This window comes from Hyalella azteca, unplaced genomic scaffold, assembly GCF_000764305.2.
Source record: "Hyalella azteca isolate HAZT.00-mixed unplaced genomic scaffold, Hazt_2.0.2 contig11735, whole genome shotgun sequence".
Lineage (NCBI taxonomy): Eukaryota > Metazoa > Arthropoda > Malacostraca > Amphipoda > Hyalellidae > Hyalella > Hyalella azteca.
The window spans coordinates 1-17,689 of record NW_025941721.1 but is presented as its reverse complement, the minus strand read 5'-3'; the positions used below and the strand labels follow the sequence as shown (position 1 = coordinate 17,689).

The following is a 17,689-nucleotide window of genomic DNA, read 5'->3' as shown; positions in this document are numbered from 1 at the left end:
GATGATTTATAAGATCAAAGAATAATGATATGAAGGCAGAATTTTTGTTATTTCTAATACACAACAAATTCGATTTTTCTCAAGCTAGTAATATTTTTAGCAAGTGAAATATTTTTCAATATCTCTCTTTAGAAAAGAAAGACATTTTTCAAGGTTTGGAAATCGAAGATAAATTTGTTTATTGAAAGGGAAAAAATTCAAAAGAGTGGCATTTGAATCAAGTCATTGACGAATGAACATATTATTTTCAATAAAAAATTTAAAATTTTCGGATATTCCTGTTGTATCCCGTTCCGCTGAGGTTCATATGCAAGTCCAGTCTTTTGTTCCGTTCCTGAAGCAGATTTTGATGCGATAACCTATATGATTTTTAGCCCACCAGTGGGATAGAGTGCTTCATTTTGAATATTTAATTGCAATATTTTAAGTGACGCAAAGGATTATTTTCATTATTTTCATAATAAACGCGCTCGTGTCGTCAATGTTTCAGTAATTTCTTCTGTACAGATATTTGGTTTGTTGATGTGGTCTCGTCTATTTTTACTTGCACATGCCAGTGTAATTCAACAGAACTACCAATTCGATTTTTTAAAGACTCTAATTACGTAGAATGGAATCAAAAAATTTTATCGACTGGAAGAGGGTGGAGGGCGTTTCTGCATAAATGACAATGATTGTTCGAAATTGTTTAAATTCCCTTGTTTGAGCTGTTTTCGCAGGCATATAATACTGGATTTGCTGGTGATGGTCTTAGTTTGTAGAAAGTTTGGTTCAAAATGAGAACAGCTTGAGTGAGTTGAAAATATATTTAGATAATTCATAGATAGTTCCATCGAACAAATAGTTTTGAAATTCAAATGCAATGTTAAATTTTTCAAACTTGTTTTTGTCATCTAGGAGCCTTGCACTCATGAGATGCAGAACACATTGTCAGAGCAGGCAGCGATCCTGATGCGGGATCAACTTCTGAGTCTTTCTCCATCATGTCAGTTTTTTGGGGAGCGTTGTGACCTTCACAATACCAAGCAACTTTTTCCATTCTTTCATTTGAGTCTGGCTGAGACGTCGATATCTTTTTCTCACCACTGACGTTGAGAAAAGGAGCCAATTCATTTGACTTGCGTCTCAGAGATGAAAAGTACGGCCGTTTGATATTATCAGGAGTGGAGTCTGAAGTACATGACTGGAGCAGCGGCCATGGAGTCTCGGAGCAGATGTATTCCACGCCATCTGGAACAATGCAGACGAAGGGAAAGGTGATTTATTCCAAGAGAAACATTGAGATCTCAATTTGATCAAGTTTTTCGTGAAACAAAGGTTACTTCGGGCTCTAAATTGTCATGCGCTGTAAATAATCACAAACTCGATTATAGGGAAATAATTACTGAAAACATATTTTTAATCATGCAGGTAGCATTCACTATATCCAGCGTTTATCTCTTAAAAGTTATTTTCTGCAATGGGTGGGAAAGTTTCAATAAATTTTTCAGTCATGACACCGCACAAAAAAAGAATAATTATTACGCAAAGAAAATTTAAATTCCATCTCTTAAGGGAATTAGTATAAGCAGCAGATATTTTACATGCTGTAGGTTAACTTCTGAAAAAGGTTATTGATAGAGTAGAATATCAGTTAAGGCTTATAACGGGTTTAGTCGAGTAATGCACTGGGGTCAACTTACTGCAATCAAACAGTAGTATTAAAAAATTGCAGAAATTAATTGACAAAGCGATTGTATCTAGAGAGTTTTATCATATTGGGATGGGACTCAGATAATGAGCAGAGAATTGTGTAATCACTTATAAATTTTCTCCATGAAAGACAGTCTGGGACAGTCTGGGGGGACAGTTTGATTTTCGAGTGGTCCCTTGATTTTGTATTCATTACATCGACTAAATTTCTGGCGCTAGGTTTTGAATCAAATAATTTTGTTTTGAAAAATTGCAACTATGCAAGTATTATGTTATTTTCTTGAATAGGAAATTGAGATCAGATGAGATATCCATGAAATAAATAGAAGCAAAACACTGTAAGGAACTAATTTTAAATGGATCCCAAGTTAGCGTAACAACTTTAATGGTGATGTACATATCATGAGTTCATGTACTGAGAGGAAATAGCTTTGCATTGTATCAGCTTCTACGAAATAAGGTATATATTTTTTTTAAGCAAATGCATCATCACAGTGAATTATATTGTGGCGAATAAAATCGCTTTAATCTTTCGTATTATTAGAAAATGCAGCCAAATGGGCGCAGCAAAATTTTACCTAAATTTGAATAATGTGTAAGCGAGCTGTTCTCCAATGAATCTAATAAACAGAAATATGCGTATTGATGTAATAAATGCATTACAAGATATTATGATGAAATTACACGGCAACACTTGCCAGAATACAATTGAATAACTTGTCAAAATAAATCTCCCTTGTGAATTAGTCGGGAGGTTAAATTGAGTTTTTAGTATTCCAAACTTGCTTTAAAAAAATAATTGCAAGCAAACAACACTGGTAACGACAACATTGTTTTATGAGTATCAAGTTCTTTTTATTTAACGTTATAACCACTTACTTATAACATCTCGCAGTTTGTTGAGCTGGACCTCATCTTCGTCTCTATAGCCTCGAGGCGCCATGAGCGTTAGAGCGCTCAGTGGCCCTGCATGGCCAGACTTCGTCACGTCCTCGCCTGATGCATGACACAAATAAGCGGTCACTAGAAAATACTTACAGTTCAATTGAGCCGCATTCACTAGTAATATTTTGTGGTCAGATACATTAATCCTCCTTAATGTTAATCGCATCAAAATGCATTGTAACTTGAGTTACCATCAGTAGACTATGGGGTCAATCTCTATACACCATCGACTGCGGACATTTCAGGGTAAATATACCATAGATTTTGTATCGAAATAACACTTATCAGCTTGGTTAAACTGTCTCTCAGGATTTGTAGAACTTACCTGAGAGGTCGGGGTTGGAGCGCCCTAAGCAAGGCACGGCGTCGGGGTTGGAGCGCCCTAAGCAAGGCCCGGCGTCGGGGTTGGAGCGCCCTAAGCAAGACACGGCGTCGGGGTTGTAGCGCCCTAAGCAAGGCACGGCGTCGGGGTTGTAGCGCCCTAAGCAAGGCACGGCGTCGTGCTGGAGCGCGTGCAGCTCGCAGACGCTGGGCGCGAGTGTCGTGTGTGTGGCGGCGCTGGCCGTGTAGCGCACCTCGATGGCGTGGCCGGCTACTGAATTTATTCCTTCACAAGAGAAGGATTCTTCGGACGATGAACTCTTCCTTTGCAGTTCTTCGGAAAGCGCTGCATTTTTCGAAGAAGGTTTTGAAAATAATGTCATGTTTTTCAATGATTCTTTAGAAAATCGATTATTACTAGATAGCTCCTCTATGGAAATACTTTTCTTAGATTCTTTAGAAGGCACTGGGGAGTGGTTGGAGGAGTCTATGATTGTTGCGGTTATGACTTGCTGTTGAGTTTGTTTACTTGTTGGTCCGTCGACTGACGTTGTCTTGAGTTCGAGTTTCCGGCGCCTTAGAAAATAAGTTGACACTGCAATCGCCAGCAAACCTGTATAAAAACAACAAATTCGCCTTTAACGAATATTTATGATAAACCACTGTAACAAAATAATTGCTCATAATTGAGTATATGAATAACCCAGAAAAAAAGGTCTGAAATATTGTATTTTTTTATTAAACTATTTCATGGGATTTAGTTGGCTCATTCAATACTCAAGTTAGTGAGTTGATTGGTAAGAATATTCGTGGGAAGCCTGGCGTAAACAACAATATAACACTTGCTCCTAGTCCCCTGCTAGGAGCAGACTCGTCGCCATAAATTGGGGTAGCGATATAAGAATGATATTAATGCTACGCATTTCTCTCGAGGAAATAAGTTCGTTGCTCAGTAATGCATGGTAGGTTGGGCAGGTGATCAGGATTAACCTGATAAGTTACCCTGCTCCGGACAATGGTAATTTGTACACTCAAAATCCGTTGTCTGTATTAATCGGCTTTGCGCAGAATGAATTAAGAGAATATTTATATGACAAACTGTCTGAGCCCGATGAACGATTTCACTGAAAAATATCACCATACGAATTATAACATATACACGGAATAATGTCAACAAATATACAAGGTTTCAGGGATCAAATTCAGTATGACCTAAGACAGTAGCGAGGGAGAAGGTGAGGGCCAGCAGGACAGGCAGGCCGCCGAGGGGGAAGGCCAAGGGTCCGGCCTGCTGCTCACAGTTGTGGCCTGCGTAGCCGCTAGTGCAGGAGCAGTAGTAGCCTGTGATACGGGGCGGCAAGTGTTGATATAAAAACTTGCTTTATTGCATAATTCTAACTGCACTTACACTTGAATTGTACCTAGTCACTGAACCTACCTACATATTTTACAGGGGTTGTGGAACGGAAATGACGTCGACAGTACTAATTCCATAGCTTAGGAAGTAAAGAGTGACTGTGATGAACAACTGTAATGAATGAATGCCGATGGATATTGCGTTTGATAAATTATATTACGTGTTAGGACACAATTGTTTTCCGAAAAAATTGTGTATCAAACTGGAGAATTAAAACCTGTAATAAATCATGCAAGAAATGGCGATAAAAATAAGATAAATTAAATTTCGAAACGATTTTTACACATGAGACTATATTTAATGTTGTATTAATTAATCAGTGGAGATATTTATGTACACGTCATGTACGAAACTCCATTACTGACACTACTGACGGCGCACATGTACACTGCAGCAATTGATATCGGGATTGATAGAGAAAGCGGTTAAAAGGTTTCAGGCATGATGAATGTTTTGCGGACCGGTCTTGTTCGGCTAATTGGAAGACACACCGAGAAAAGAACGCTGTAGCAAAAAATTCTGCAAAGGTCCGTATTCAAACTTCAATTTTCCATTAAACTTGGAAAGATACTAGGTAAAATATCTAAAAGAAAATAGTTTCTTTTGGGCTTACTAATTATAGTTTTGGAGCCGTTGTTCCAAACTGGGTGCCTCTGTTTTCAAAAATAAAGAAAAAGATACCTTTAGCGCTTGCATGACAGAATTTCTTTTGTAAATAAATACAATAGAATTTACACGCACAGCTCAACAGGCGAAAGCTCGTACCTCGAACTTATCAAAAAAGAATAACTTTCGGCGGCAACAGTGGGATGCCGAACCCAGAGGAATTGCCCCCACAGATGGCATTTTCATCGATGAAGATGTTTCCCTTTAAATGTTACTCACTAAATTTCAGTTGAGTTTCCCGCAAATTGAAGTAATGGTTTCAAAACAGGTTTAACAGACATTGTAACATTGGCTCGATTCTCTTTCTGTGATTGTTACTTCTCGTTTGCTCATCTTACCATCATACTTCCAGGTTCACGAAAACCATCAGAAATCTCTGAAACTTATTTCTGTTGCCGTCATGGTTGGTGTCATAGATCTATCTTGTTCCCTTAGTGTGTCGAGCCGACGTATACATGTGACTCGCAAATGCCGCTGATGATGCATGATTGGAGTGCATAATGCCATTTTTCTATGCAATCTGAGTTTAATTATGTTAAATCGATTAAATTTGTAAATAATTCCCTCATCGTGGTTTATTCATCTGATAGAATAATTTACAGTGAATTCGCTCAACACTTCTGCAGTGTTCGGTATTTAGATCTTCTAACCGTCACTCATATCGTGACAGATTCGGTTAAATTATGATTTAATTATGTTATCATAGACTTCTGATTATAATTAAAAGTTTTAATTATGTAAGCAAGAGGTAAAATTATTATTATATTATCAAAAGATCCTGCCACAAATGTTCATCCCGCCACTAGATCTTCTAGCCGTCGCTCATATCATGAGAGATTCAGTTGATTTCATTATTAATAATATCAATTCAATAGACGCCAAAGTATGACTTTTCATGAAGAAATGCCAGCGTGTTCGACTCTCATTCTACTCTGATGGTTCAAAATATCCTGTGCAAATAACTATTATTCGACGCGAATTGTAACTAAATTCCCTTATCCCCATTTCAACAAGAAGTTTGGAAATAATCATGGAGCTATAGTCAATGTTATTATGAAACTAATCTATAAAGATCATTTCTCAACTTGATATTCATACAAAAATTCATGATAACAAATGCCAAAAAGAACAAAACCAAAACTCAAGATGGCACGGAAAAAACATAAAACAATACAGTATTCAATATCGACGCACCAATGCAAGAAAGCAACAATCCAAATTATAAAATTAAACGATCATTCCTAGTTATCCAAATTATATAATTAAACGATCATTCCTAGTTATTAATATGCCTGAAAAAATCTTACTTGGAATAAAGTTTCATTACCTGGCACCGAGTTTGAGCACGAGGCGAAGTTGAGGCAAGGCTCGTAGCGACACTCGTCCACATCCAGACAGGAGGAGCCGTCGGGACTAAGCTGGAAGCCCTCGCCGCAGCTGCGGACCATGGGGCGAAAAAACGCTTTTTAGACCACAAACCGAAGAGAGTGGCATTTCTTCCAGCCCTATTGGCGGATGCAAGCTATATTTCAGAGGTTTTTACGAACAATTGACAACGGAAGGCATGCTGCACTGAAGTTTTGTATGGTAAACTCCAGCGGTATTTTGTATAGAACGACACGGCGGTGTTTGTTTTTTCGGGACTCGACCCTGCGTGCAATGAGATTTTTGTGTTTGTTCTGCTATATGGCACAATATTGTGCTCTGTGTGTTAAGACACAGCGTTGTGTCGGGCTGCGTTTCAAGGATTTGTTTTAGGAAAATAGAGCTCCGGAGCCAAAGAGTTTCCTTTTATTTTAGTCCATGTCCAACCTAGCATAATGAATTGATGTATACCTACAGAGATGAGGCTGCAACTGATTCATAAACTTTTGTTCAGAATCACAGAGCAGTCCACTTCCATCCAGGTGCCAAAATTATTCATAACACAATGCACATAGTAGTGAAATTATAAATGCAATGAGAAGTCTCATTATAAATGTGTTTCGTCTTTTAAAGGCTAGTTCGTATCATTATATTGTGACACACGTGAAATTTGTTTCCACCCAAAGTAATAGTCTAGACAATAGTTGCATCCAAATACTGACACAAAGAAGCTTCTTACTCGCACTTGAACTGCTTCCAAGTGTCCAGGCATTTGTAGGGCGGAGAGCAGGTGGCGTTGACACAGGCTAAAGGTGGCACGCACCCCGACGCCAGGTCCAGCGCAGCCTCCACGGCCCCCCAGCGGGTGGCGTTCAGGGCCGGGGGCATCGGCAGCCGTCGACCGCTTATGCTCAGCAAGTTACCTCTTAGCAGCAATGTCGTGCCACATGCCGTCATGCAGGGTACAACTGATGCTCAGCAAGTTACCTCATAGCAGCAATGTCGTGCCACATGCCGTCATGCAGGGTTGACGTGAGGCAGACAGAGGCTAGTTTAGCGTGCTGGCGGTGTAGTGTCAGACAGGGCCGGCCTCCTCGCAGTGCCAGCACCAGATGTTCCAGACCTCCAACAGACCTCAGCGCCACCACCAAGCTGTTGCTCTGCCGGGTGCGCATCCTATAGGGCAAAATAGAATGCTTCAACATTCTATTTGAATCTGGCGTCATGTAGCGTTGAGCCAGAGATGTAATACTCGGCTCTGATCGGGTAGTTTCGAAATTCGAAGGAACATTTCACGAGAGGCTTCATACGCTTAAAATAATCATCAAATAATTAATTGATAGCCTCTTACATGTACATAATTTGAACTTTGAATATGCATTGTGAGTCCTTGCAGGAAATTCAAATTTGAAATTTGCTGCAAACTATGTAGCTACTGCAAAATCTTCAGTTACTTTGAACCAGTTCCCGAATCAGTTTTATTCGTCGCGTTCATAGACGATCAACCAGAAGCAACTTAAAGCCGTTGCTCCATGCACGTTGATGATTAAACAGTTTCTACATCAATTAATGATACGTTATTAAAAGTTTTACTGCTAGAAATAATTGATATGGATTAGTTGACTGGGCTGGTATTCGGTACAGTTGGCAGTGGCTTTAGAAACTAACAAGCGTGCTTCGCGTTGGTAAAAATAATCAATGGCAGGCTTAAGATACGAGAAAACAAGATCTTAACGATACATTGGTGCTTAGGGAGTCGACAGAGCACAAATTGGAGTTTAGGTTGACATGGACTTTATGTTTTCTAAACACATAGGAACGCAACCGAACTAAAGACTAGAAGTGGATTGAACCTATTAGGGGTAAAAGTTCGTATCATTTTTCACCAAACGTCAGTCGTTGATAGATTTAGCTAAAATACAAATTTTTGACATTTAAAAAACAAGCCATACAAGTCAAGGATGTTTGGAGAATCGTCGACAAATTTGAGACGGCCTAATCTTAAATGCAGATGCTTCCTTCCGATAATTTATAAGCTTTGAGTCTTTCATTGGCGTTTCCAAGGTTCTTAATGCCTACATCACTAATGAATTAACGCGCTATGGATTCATTAACAGGATTCACTAGTAATATATATGAGGTTGAGAGTGAATTTCATTTCCAATACGTCCATGATTATTCGACTCACGTTTCTCCGTGTGGCATTCATCGCTCATAAATCGCTGGCGTGGCGCAACGCGTTTGATCTTGACTTGCACAGCTGCCAACAAGCTCTTTAGGCCCCTTTCACACAGGGCGTGAAATCCCGCCGGCGTTAAAAAAAACGCCGCGGGATTTCCCGCCGAACATCAGCGAACATATAAAATGTGAACTGCTAATCACACACTACGGATTTTCACGCGGCGTGAAATTTCACGCTTGACGACCGCGGGTGTCAAGCTAAAACTGCGGCGGGATTTCCCGCGACAGTTTAGCTTGCAATGGTATTCAATGTAATCTTTCACACTGCGCGGTTTTTCACGCCGCTACCTGGTGTTGTACAGACAATGGGTCGGCGAGGGTGTGTGTGAGAGTTAAAGCCAGTTTTTCAATCGCAGGCACGGCGTCTCTCAACTGCATGCTGTTATGGGTTAATTTACCTTGCACACAAGACAATAATTCATCAAAACTTGCGGCAGACATTCGGAAATAATTGAAGAATTTTACTTCATCTTCTCTTAATTTTCCGAATAGTGTGGCAAATTCACCTTCTTGTGGCCTTTACTTTACTATATTGTGAACCCAGCACCTCCTTTTCTTTCTTTGCTGTCAGTTATGCAGCAAATATAAAAGGAGAGCCTTCTTTTCTTTGCTATGAGCAGCCATTTATAGATATAGTTCACAAAAACTGAGGACCACTTACGGAGAACAGCGCTGCAAGACTGATAGATTTCAGCGTAAAAAAACGCCTCGTGAGAATGATAGCGCGGAAATCCCGCGGCGTTTTTTTTTCACGCCGGCGTGATTTCCCGCCCTGTGTGAAAGGGGCCTTACTAGTGGTATTAATTTCATATAACTATAAATATTTTAGTGCCAAATACTAGAACCTTCGTTTGGTCAAGTTTTTATATTTGCTGTCATCACTCATGATTTTAAGCTGTCCGGTGACGGCCGAGTAAGACCACGAACCAAAATTGTTGTCTTTGTCTTCACTATTTGAGCCTTGGGGTCAACGGAGGGGCGCGTGTTGGGACGTACCGTAAAGTTATGGACGAGGTTTGTTCGGGCAGCTGGAAGAGGAGAGCAATCTGAAGGAAACTGTTCGCTGAAAAGCTCGTGGGCACAGTTTTGGTGGAGCAGTCGTGGCCTGACCAACCAAGTTTACACTCGCACGTTTCATCGCCTGGAGATCCTTCGCAGCTGTAGACAAAACAAAACGCATGTGTTGAAATTATACGCTAGGGGAAATGCCTTGAGGTGGTCGTTGCATCTCAGCATTGATCACGCAAATAAATTGACTGACTTATTGCTAATAAAAACTCATTTAGTGGCCAGGACTAGCAAAGGTGATTAAAAAAACGTCATCATCAATACTCAATGAGGCTTTACATTGCAACGCTACATGTTGTAAAATAAAATTTAAAAAACGACGCATGCTGGTCATGACGTTAAATTTTTGATTGCTTTAATATGAAATGAATTTTGACCTATTTTGCTGCGATTAATCCTGAATCAGTGACAGTTAATCCAACGTGTAAAATTATACTTTGTTGTACAAAAAACTATTGATCACGAGCAACTGCGTGCATCGATCTGTACTGTACGCAATGAATAGCACACAAGATGCTCACAAAGACTAGTATATTTGATGCAAGTGAAGATTTCCCTAAATAAACTGAGCATCTGATTAGCGTGTAGCTGTACGTATAAGTCGCCTTTCAAAGTATCTCATTTGAAAACCTTCCTATGAATATGGCGAAGCTACTGCGCTGTTAGACACGTTCAGAACGTGTCTTAGATTGGCTCGGCAGCAACTAACAAAGAAATTGCGTCTCGCTCTTCAGTGCACGACGTTCTTAACTGGGATGTAGCGGTGATTTTATCTGCCCCGCAAAACCTTGTTGAATTTTCGGCACTATATGGCTGACAAACCAGTTGAGATATCGCAACGAAAAAATTATCTGCTTATTCGGGAGTGCTTTATGAGTTATTTTGGCTGTTTATTAATGCACATTGGCAGTTTTAATTATTATTGCATTATATTTTCTAAACAAGCCATATATGTACAATCGAGCTCACGAACCCTAGCTACGCGTGAAACGCGCCACAAAGTGCAGTCGGACATATGACACTGTAATGCAGCGCCAGAACAAAATTATTTTGTTTGATAGTTGGTAATTCCGCGTAGTTATAACTCTAATAATATAAAATAGCCTCTTAATGTTAATATGGTCACGGGTTCACTTCATAATTTCGTTTGCGAGTTAAAATGCTTCGGTAAAATATTGACTGAACTGTATGTGACTAGGTTTTTGAAACTAGTCAATCTAATATAATTGCTTGTTATGTTAGCGGTGAGTGTTAGCTGAACGTATATTGACGTATTTCGTGTTCTATAGAATCAATTACTGGAGTCCAATTAAATTGTTTCACTCAAGCAGAATACGTCTAATTAAGCAAATTAGAGTGACGCATCACTACTCCCTCTCCTATACAGTATATGGGGACTGTAAAGACAATTGATTGGATGATGACAGCGTTCTTGGTCAAAATTTTTTAGTCTTATAGAGAATGTTACCCAGAAGATTGAAAAAAGAGTCATCGAAATATTGAGAATGAACCGGTACTGTAGTTCAGTCCTCTGAATTTGATTTTTTTAAGAACCCACTAAATGTTTTCCGAAAGGGTGCACTAAAGAAATCAGCAAGAACATTGTTCGATAGAAGTCAAAAGCCATGCACATGGCAGTTCCTGCGCCCGATTCATGCGCTAGAGGTCGTGCGTTATTGTCGTACATTAGACAAAGTCGTACGTAACAGCTCTATGCTGCAGCAACGCTAAGTCGTGCCCAGCAGTCCTACATTGCCGGGACTTGCATGCCCGGGCTTGCACATGACAATGAGGGTGGCACGTTGTCCTATTTTGCATGCTGGGGCGTACATAGCAGTACTACACTAGCTGTCGGGCACGCACACAGTTCGACACCACATGCAGGGTCACGATGTCCTAAACTACATGCCGAGTTGCACACAAACTATCTCGAAAAAAAACTACCTTATCTTCGGCCAACTAGAACCGGTGAATTCAAATAGAAACCATGATGCGTTGTGAGCAAACAGGGAAATTTCAGAAATACGTGGTCGATTTTTTTCAGAAAATATCCAATGGGAATATATGAAAAAGGAAAGGAGGAGCACTATTTGAGGAGAAAGGCTTTAGGCACCTCCAAATGGCAGAATGTTTATTATTGGCCCGTACAATTTTTTTCGAACGAGCTATAATAATGCTACAAACAAAGGATATTTGCAGTATACATGAGTATATTATTTTCATTCAGTTGTTACATATACTACCAGTTTTTTGGAGATATTACGTATTTCGCTCATGTGTGAAGCTCATTCGACCAACTGTCCAGATATGTCTCCTTTTAGTTTCAGTTGGCGCTACGACCAAGCGGACAGATATGTCGTCTTTCAAATTTTTGCAATGAATAAATTTTAACAACGGGTAATAATTCTTCATTGTAAATAAAAATACGTCTCATAAAACTATTCCACATAGAGCTTTTTTTGTAGTTGTGTAAAATTCGGGTGTTAAAATGTTAGAAAGGATCGCAAACACCAAGCAAAAGAGTTCTTTGAACACGGACTTAATTAGTTTCTCGCTCCTTTTTTAACCCTCAACAGACTGAATAATTTTACGACGTTACAGACGTACCGAGTGTAGGTACATTTGTATCCATGCAGTCGTACAAGCATCAAATGAAAACATTGAATGAAGTTCAAGATCAAAATGAAAGCGTTACACCTGAATAAATTCGTTACATTCATCGAGTCCCTGTTACAATAAAAAAAGAAATTTCAATTAATTATGGTAATTAGGGGCGAGTGGGCATTTTTTGGCTCGTTTCGTGGATAATTACTCCAGTTTGTTCTGTGTGCAACGTGTATTTTTAAATACGAAAACATAGGAATTTCAATCAAATTTCCTAATAGATTATTCTTGTCAAACATCGCGTTATGAAACTTTATGTTCTAAGAAAATACTCGTTAGAGAGAAGCCAATATTTTGATAGGTGATAAATTTCCATCCAGTTGCAAATTTTACATTTTGCCAATTCTACAACGAAAAAATACGATTATGAAATTCAAATTGAGAAGCTGGTTCTTACGAAAACCTTGTATATTCACTGCTTGAGGAAAATTGACACCTGCACCTGAACAAATTCGGAAGGTAAAGACCAACTTACTTGGAGTTCGCTGGGCAGCGCAGAGCTGCGCAGTTCTGATAGACACAGCCCGGTTCTGATCGATGACTGGGCACATTTTCACCCAAATCCAAGAGCTTTGACGGGAGAAAAATGACATCACTAACAGCGTGAAGTCAGTGAGATAACATTTTCGATCAATCTTAAACTGGGGACATTTTCGGAATAGAATTACCCTCTTGCATAGTTTTGTTCTCATTTGACAATAAGGTATTTGCTGTACACATCCATATATTCTTATCCTCGAGTCATGCATTCGGAATTGTTGACTACAAATGAAATGGTTGCACAAACGTTTTTCCCCGTTACGATTCAAGATTGTGGCCTTACGATAACTAGCAATTCACGAAGTTGAGGTGTTGTGGAGAGAAATTTATAACGTTTAATGGAGCGTAAAGCAATTTTCGCAATAATATTCACTCAACATTACAATATAATTATACAATAAGTATCTAAGTAAAGTTGAAAATTTGAAAAGTTGAAAACTATAAGATTTTGCAGAGATCGTTGTGTTCAATATATTCAACATGATTTACAATCACTAGCAAGACACAGAGAGAATACTGAAACAGAAAATGCAAAATCTCATTGTAAATTCTCTCGGAAATACCGCATGTCACATTCTGGTAAAATACATGGACTTGCACAATTATTGAACTTTTCCTGTTGTGCTTGAGCACTTTGTCTATAGAAAAATCTGAAACCTAAGCGAAGAAGCTCGCTATCAGTAATTAGCAGTCACTTCGATGAGCGGCAGTGTCAGAAATTCTCAGAATGAGGAAAATAACGCAACGCTGTTTCATGCAGACGTGGAACAAAGAGACTGCGACAACGAGCTCTGTTCAGTGCCGGGGCGTAATGAGGAGTAAACCTCTTCTGTGATCAAACGAACGAACATGAATATATCTGCTATCTGCACTGTGCTGCATCTCTGCGGTTTTTTTCCGAAGCGCGCAGGTAGCGGCATCGCTGGACGTGTTGAACATGGCTGTGTTCAACTTCCAAGGAAACACTTCCAGACATTAGTATTAATTCCTTGCTAGATATTCAATTAATGCAAATTATTTAGCGGCTTTTGTCAGTTCCCATACACTATTACAAATTATAATTTTCATACCATGCTTTAAAGTTTAAATACTATGCTTTAAACATTAAATACTACAACATCTCCTGAAGAAATATAACTTAAAAGTTGGACCAAATATTTACTAGCAGGATTCAGAGAGCGTAGGACGCAGGCCTCAATCTTTCCGAGCTACAAATAATGTGAAAAATTGGTGCAATTTTCGAGCGGCATTTGTTCGTACCCGAGGAAATGACGCAAAATAATTCGTTATTTCCTCTATTTTATTAGGAATAATCTGTGTGCAGCTGCTGTGTGTTGCTGCGTGCAGGAGCAGCAAAGCAAACCGCAATAACAAGGAATAAAATGTATAAAAAAAATGTTTAAAGACCACGTTTTTCATGTGGACTCAAAAGTAGAAAATAATTTTTCGGCAGCTACTGATCTCTGTTTGCTTTCATTCTCTTGGTCTTTTGTATTTCAGTTAAAATATTTTACAACATCTAGAACGAAAAACGTGGGGCGCATATGTATTTAATTGTTTGGTGATTACTTGATATGTTTACATGTGAACTTAAGCTAACTTTATTTACATGTGAGCTTGAGCTAACTTTATTTACATGTTAGCTTGAGTTAACTTTATTTACATGTGAACTTGAGCTAACTTTATTTACATGTGAGCTCGAGCTAACTTTATTTACATGTGAGCTCGCGCTAACTTTATTTACATGTGAACTTGAGCTAACTTCATTTACATGTGAGCTTGAGTTAACTTTATTTACATGTGATCTTGAGCTAACTTTATTTACATGTGATCTTGACTTAAGTATATATGCATGAGAGCTTGAAATAACTTTATTTACATATGAGCTTAAGGGGAGCGTCTACCCTAAAAATTATCTCGGCTATTTACAGTCGGATCACTCTGAAACTTGGTACACATATGTAAAATGGAAAAAAACTCGCATTTTGTTCGAGTGAATTTTTCGAAAAAAAATGAAAGCAAACGTGAAATTCTTAGAAAACGGCTATAAAAGGGGGTACTGTAGAAATGGATCTAGTCCTAGGATGCCAAGCTACAACATCGAGACACATATCATTCGACGCGTGAGGTCTTCATCTACAAAATTTCCATCCCTTTTTTTGAAATTTCAATTTTTGTAGAAGTGGGGGGCATTTTACCAAAATGTTTGGAAATTTTTCGATTTTCCCCTCACCACCCTTTTTGCAGAATAAAATTCAAACTATAATGAAACTAGAAAAACCGGGAAGAACATTTTGTAGATAGTTTATTTGCAAATTGAATGATATATGTCTCATTGTTGTAGCTTCAAAACTCTAGGAGGAGATAGGTTTTCCGTGACAATAAGTGTGAATGTTGAGGAGAGCGCGACAAAGTCCCTAGCGCACTGCAATAGGCGCTCAATGTAGCATAGATACCAAACTAAACGTTTCTGGTGCTTGATTCCACTCAAGGATGGTGGGAGCGACTACATGCGCACCTCTCCCTACAAAGCCCGGAGGCACACTGAGCTACACCTCATACAAACACTGTATTTGTAGTGCTGGGCAGCGAATTAGCTCCTATGTAATTACTGAAAGAACTCTCCCCCCGCCCCCCTTTCATGAAGTGTCGTGAACGTACAAATCAACGTACAGAGATGGTAATGTACCGTTGGATAGGACAGAATATCAGCTTTAAGATGAGACTAAACACGTAACTGCAGCACAACTCAAGTAGACACTATATTTAAAGAGCTCAGCAGCTAATTAGTTCCTATCTAATTACTTAAAGAACTCCCCCACCCGCCCCCCTTTCATGAAATGTCGTGAAATCATAAATCAACGTACAGATATGGAAGTGGTACCGTTGGATAGGGCAGAATGTCAGCTTTAAAATGAGTATAAAAACCGAAAAAGTGAAAATTTTCAATTTCAGGGTAGACGCTCCCTTTAAGTTAAGTTAACTTTATTTACATGTGAACTTGAGTTCACATGTTCAAACCTCTCTTCGTTTGAATCTATGAATAGTATCTTGTGCTCAAACTTGTTGCTGGAAATCAATTACGAATCGCCAGAAATAAAAATAATTCTTAAAATGGAAGCAACAAAGTATAAATTTATGAGGAATGAACTAAAAATGCAGATTACTGGTGCTAAATTAATAACATCAGAGTTTTGAGCACCAAGCTCGATGTTAAGTATATCTAGGGCTTTGCGCTAGAAATTTTTGTGATGGATAGAAGTCATTTATGAGTCACAAAACAATAAAATGCTCATCGGTCGCAAAAGAGTAACGATGGTTCATTCCTCTATGCGAGGTGCTGGAGCTGAAAAAACTTATGATTAAAATCAACATCTGTTGATATTGGCTCTGCAGGGCAATGCAGACTAATATATAGTATCTCATCAATATTTTACCTTAGACTTCAGAATGTATCGGGTAATGGATCAAAATTATATAAGATTTGTTATATATCTATTAAATGGATGCAGATTACCTGCTCCAACGCCCAAACTTTAATAATTTACTGCAAATTTTTGATTAGGAATGAAGAATGAACGACATTTATCGCGAAGTAATTAAATTCTAAATTTATAATTTTGTTAACATTTAATGTACGGAAAACTTGCATTCATAATTTGAGAACTTCTATTAGATGTGAAATTATACATTGTTAAATCTCTTAATTATACTGAGCTACGAGCTTACAGTGTAATTTCCTACCTCTCCATTGAGTCGTATATTCCTGAGACATCCTTTGAAGTAGGATTGTTTAGCACCATTATTCTCGTGCAATGCATCACTGGAACTTGCGTCCATGGCTCCGAGTTGCAAAGGCGCGCCTCTTGTGTTGAGTTGTCCAGTCAAATCTTGCGCGTGCACAGCATTTCTGCAGGAGAATTGTTTGGACAGGCCGGGCCCGCGGTCTGCTCCTAGGCCGGGTCCGCGGTCTTCTTCTAGGCCGGGACCGCGGTCTTCTTCTAGGCCAGGACGGCGGTCTTCTTCTGTTGTATTTTCAGTGGCCTGTCCTACGCAGTTGTCGATGATCATCTCAACTGTCTGGGGATTATGTACCGATTCATTGTGTAAATTAATGATTTAATAAAAATTATGGATAGCCTAATATAAATCAAATGATTAAACAATTTCAATGTATTAGGAAAGAAAATTTTTGTAAACATTCCATCAATCATGAAATATTATGCGTTGAAAAACGATAATTGATATACCAAATTGGTATAAAAATGTAGAAGGTGATTCACGGAGACAGTTTATTTGCTAAGCTTTTAGTGGGAATAGCAGTGCACAGCGTAATTTACAGATTACAAAACTTTTACTAGCGCTCTGTGGAATTCAAAGCGTGGCTCAGAATGATTGTTGCTTTGAAAAGGGGACGAGAAAAATACGATATTATTCCTGTTTTCAAGATGGTTAGAATAAATGGTTCCGTCTTCAAATTGGTCCTATAATTGTAATGATGGTTTTGGTATGAATATCATCAGAGCAATTATAACCACTGAAACTAATTGTCGAAGCTAATGACAGAATTATATGAAATGAAAATTCGAATTAATCGAAAACACGTACTCTATTTCGCCAGAAAATGTCCACACGATGCCACCGTAGGTCTGCTAGAGAAGTATTGATGCTCACGTCAACAGCGGCCGAGTTGAGGGACAAACGAAAAAGCGGCTTTCCTTCTGTTAGTTGAAGTACCAGACCCACTCTCCTATTTCCGTGCTTCTCAAC

At 38.8% G+C, this 17,689-nt stretch overlaps 2 protein-coding genes across 2 annotated transcripts; both read right to left on the bottom strand.

Moving 5' to 3' along the window:
- Positions 1 to 792: 792 nt before the first annotated feature.
- Positions 793 to 7,302, bottom strand: LOC108665377. The gene is made up of 6 exons (XM_047882984.1): positions 7,146 to 7,302; positions 6,369 to 6,478; positions 4,171 to 4,299; positions 2,963 to 3,571; positions 2,572 to 2,688; positions 793 to 1,230 (listed from the first exon to the last, which is right to left on the bottom strand). The coding sequence occupies exons 1-6, from the start codon at positions 7,292 to 7,294 to the stop codon at positions 890 to 892; spliced, it is 1,455 nt and encodes a 484-aa protein (XP_047738940.1). The 5' UTR covers positions 7,295 to 7,302; the 3' UTR covers positions 793 to 889.
- Positions 7,303 to 7,404: 102 nt separating this feature from the next.
- Positions 7,405 to 16,852, bottom strand: LOC108665378 (putative neural-cadherin 2). The gene is made up of 4 exons (XM_018152127.2): positions 16,664 to 16,852; positions 12,855 to 12,949; positions 9,644 to 9,805; positions 7,405 to 7,566 (listed from the first exon to the last, which is right to left on the bottom strand). Exons 1-4 carry the CDS (start codon positions 16,757 to 16,759, stop codon positions 7,542 to 7,544), a joined length of 378 nt encoding a protein of 125 aa, XP_018007616.1. The 5' UTR covers positions 16,760 to 16,852; the 3' UTR covers positions 7,405 to 7,541.
- Between the last annotated feature and the right edge of the window lie 837 nt (positions 16,853 to 17,689).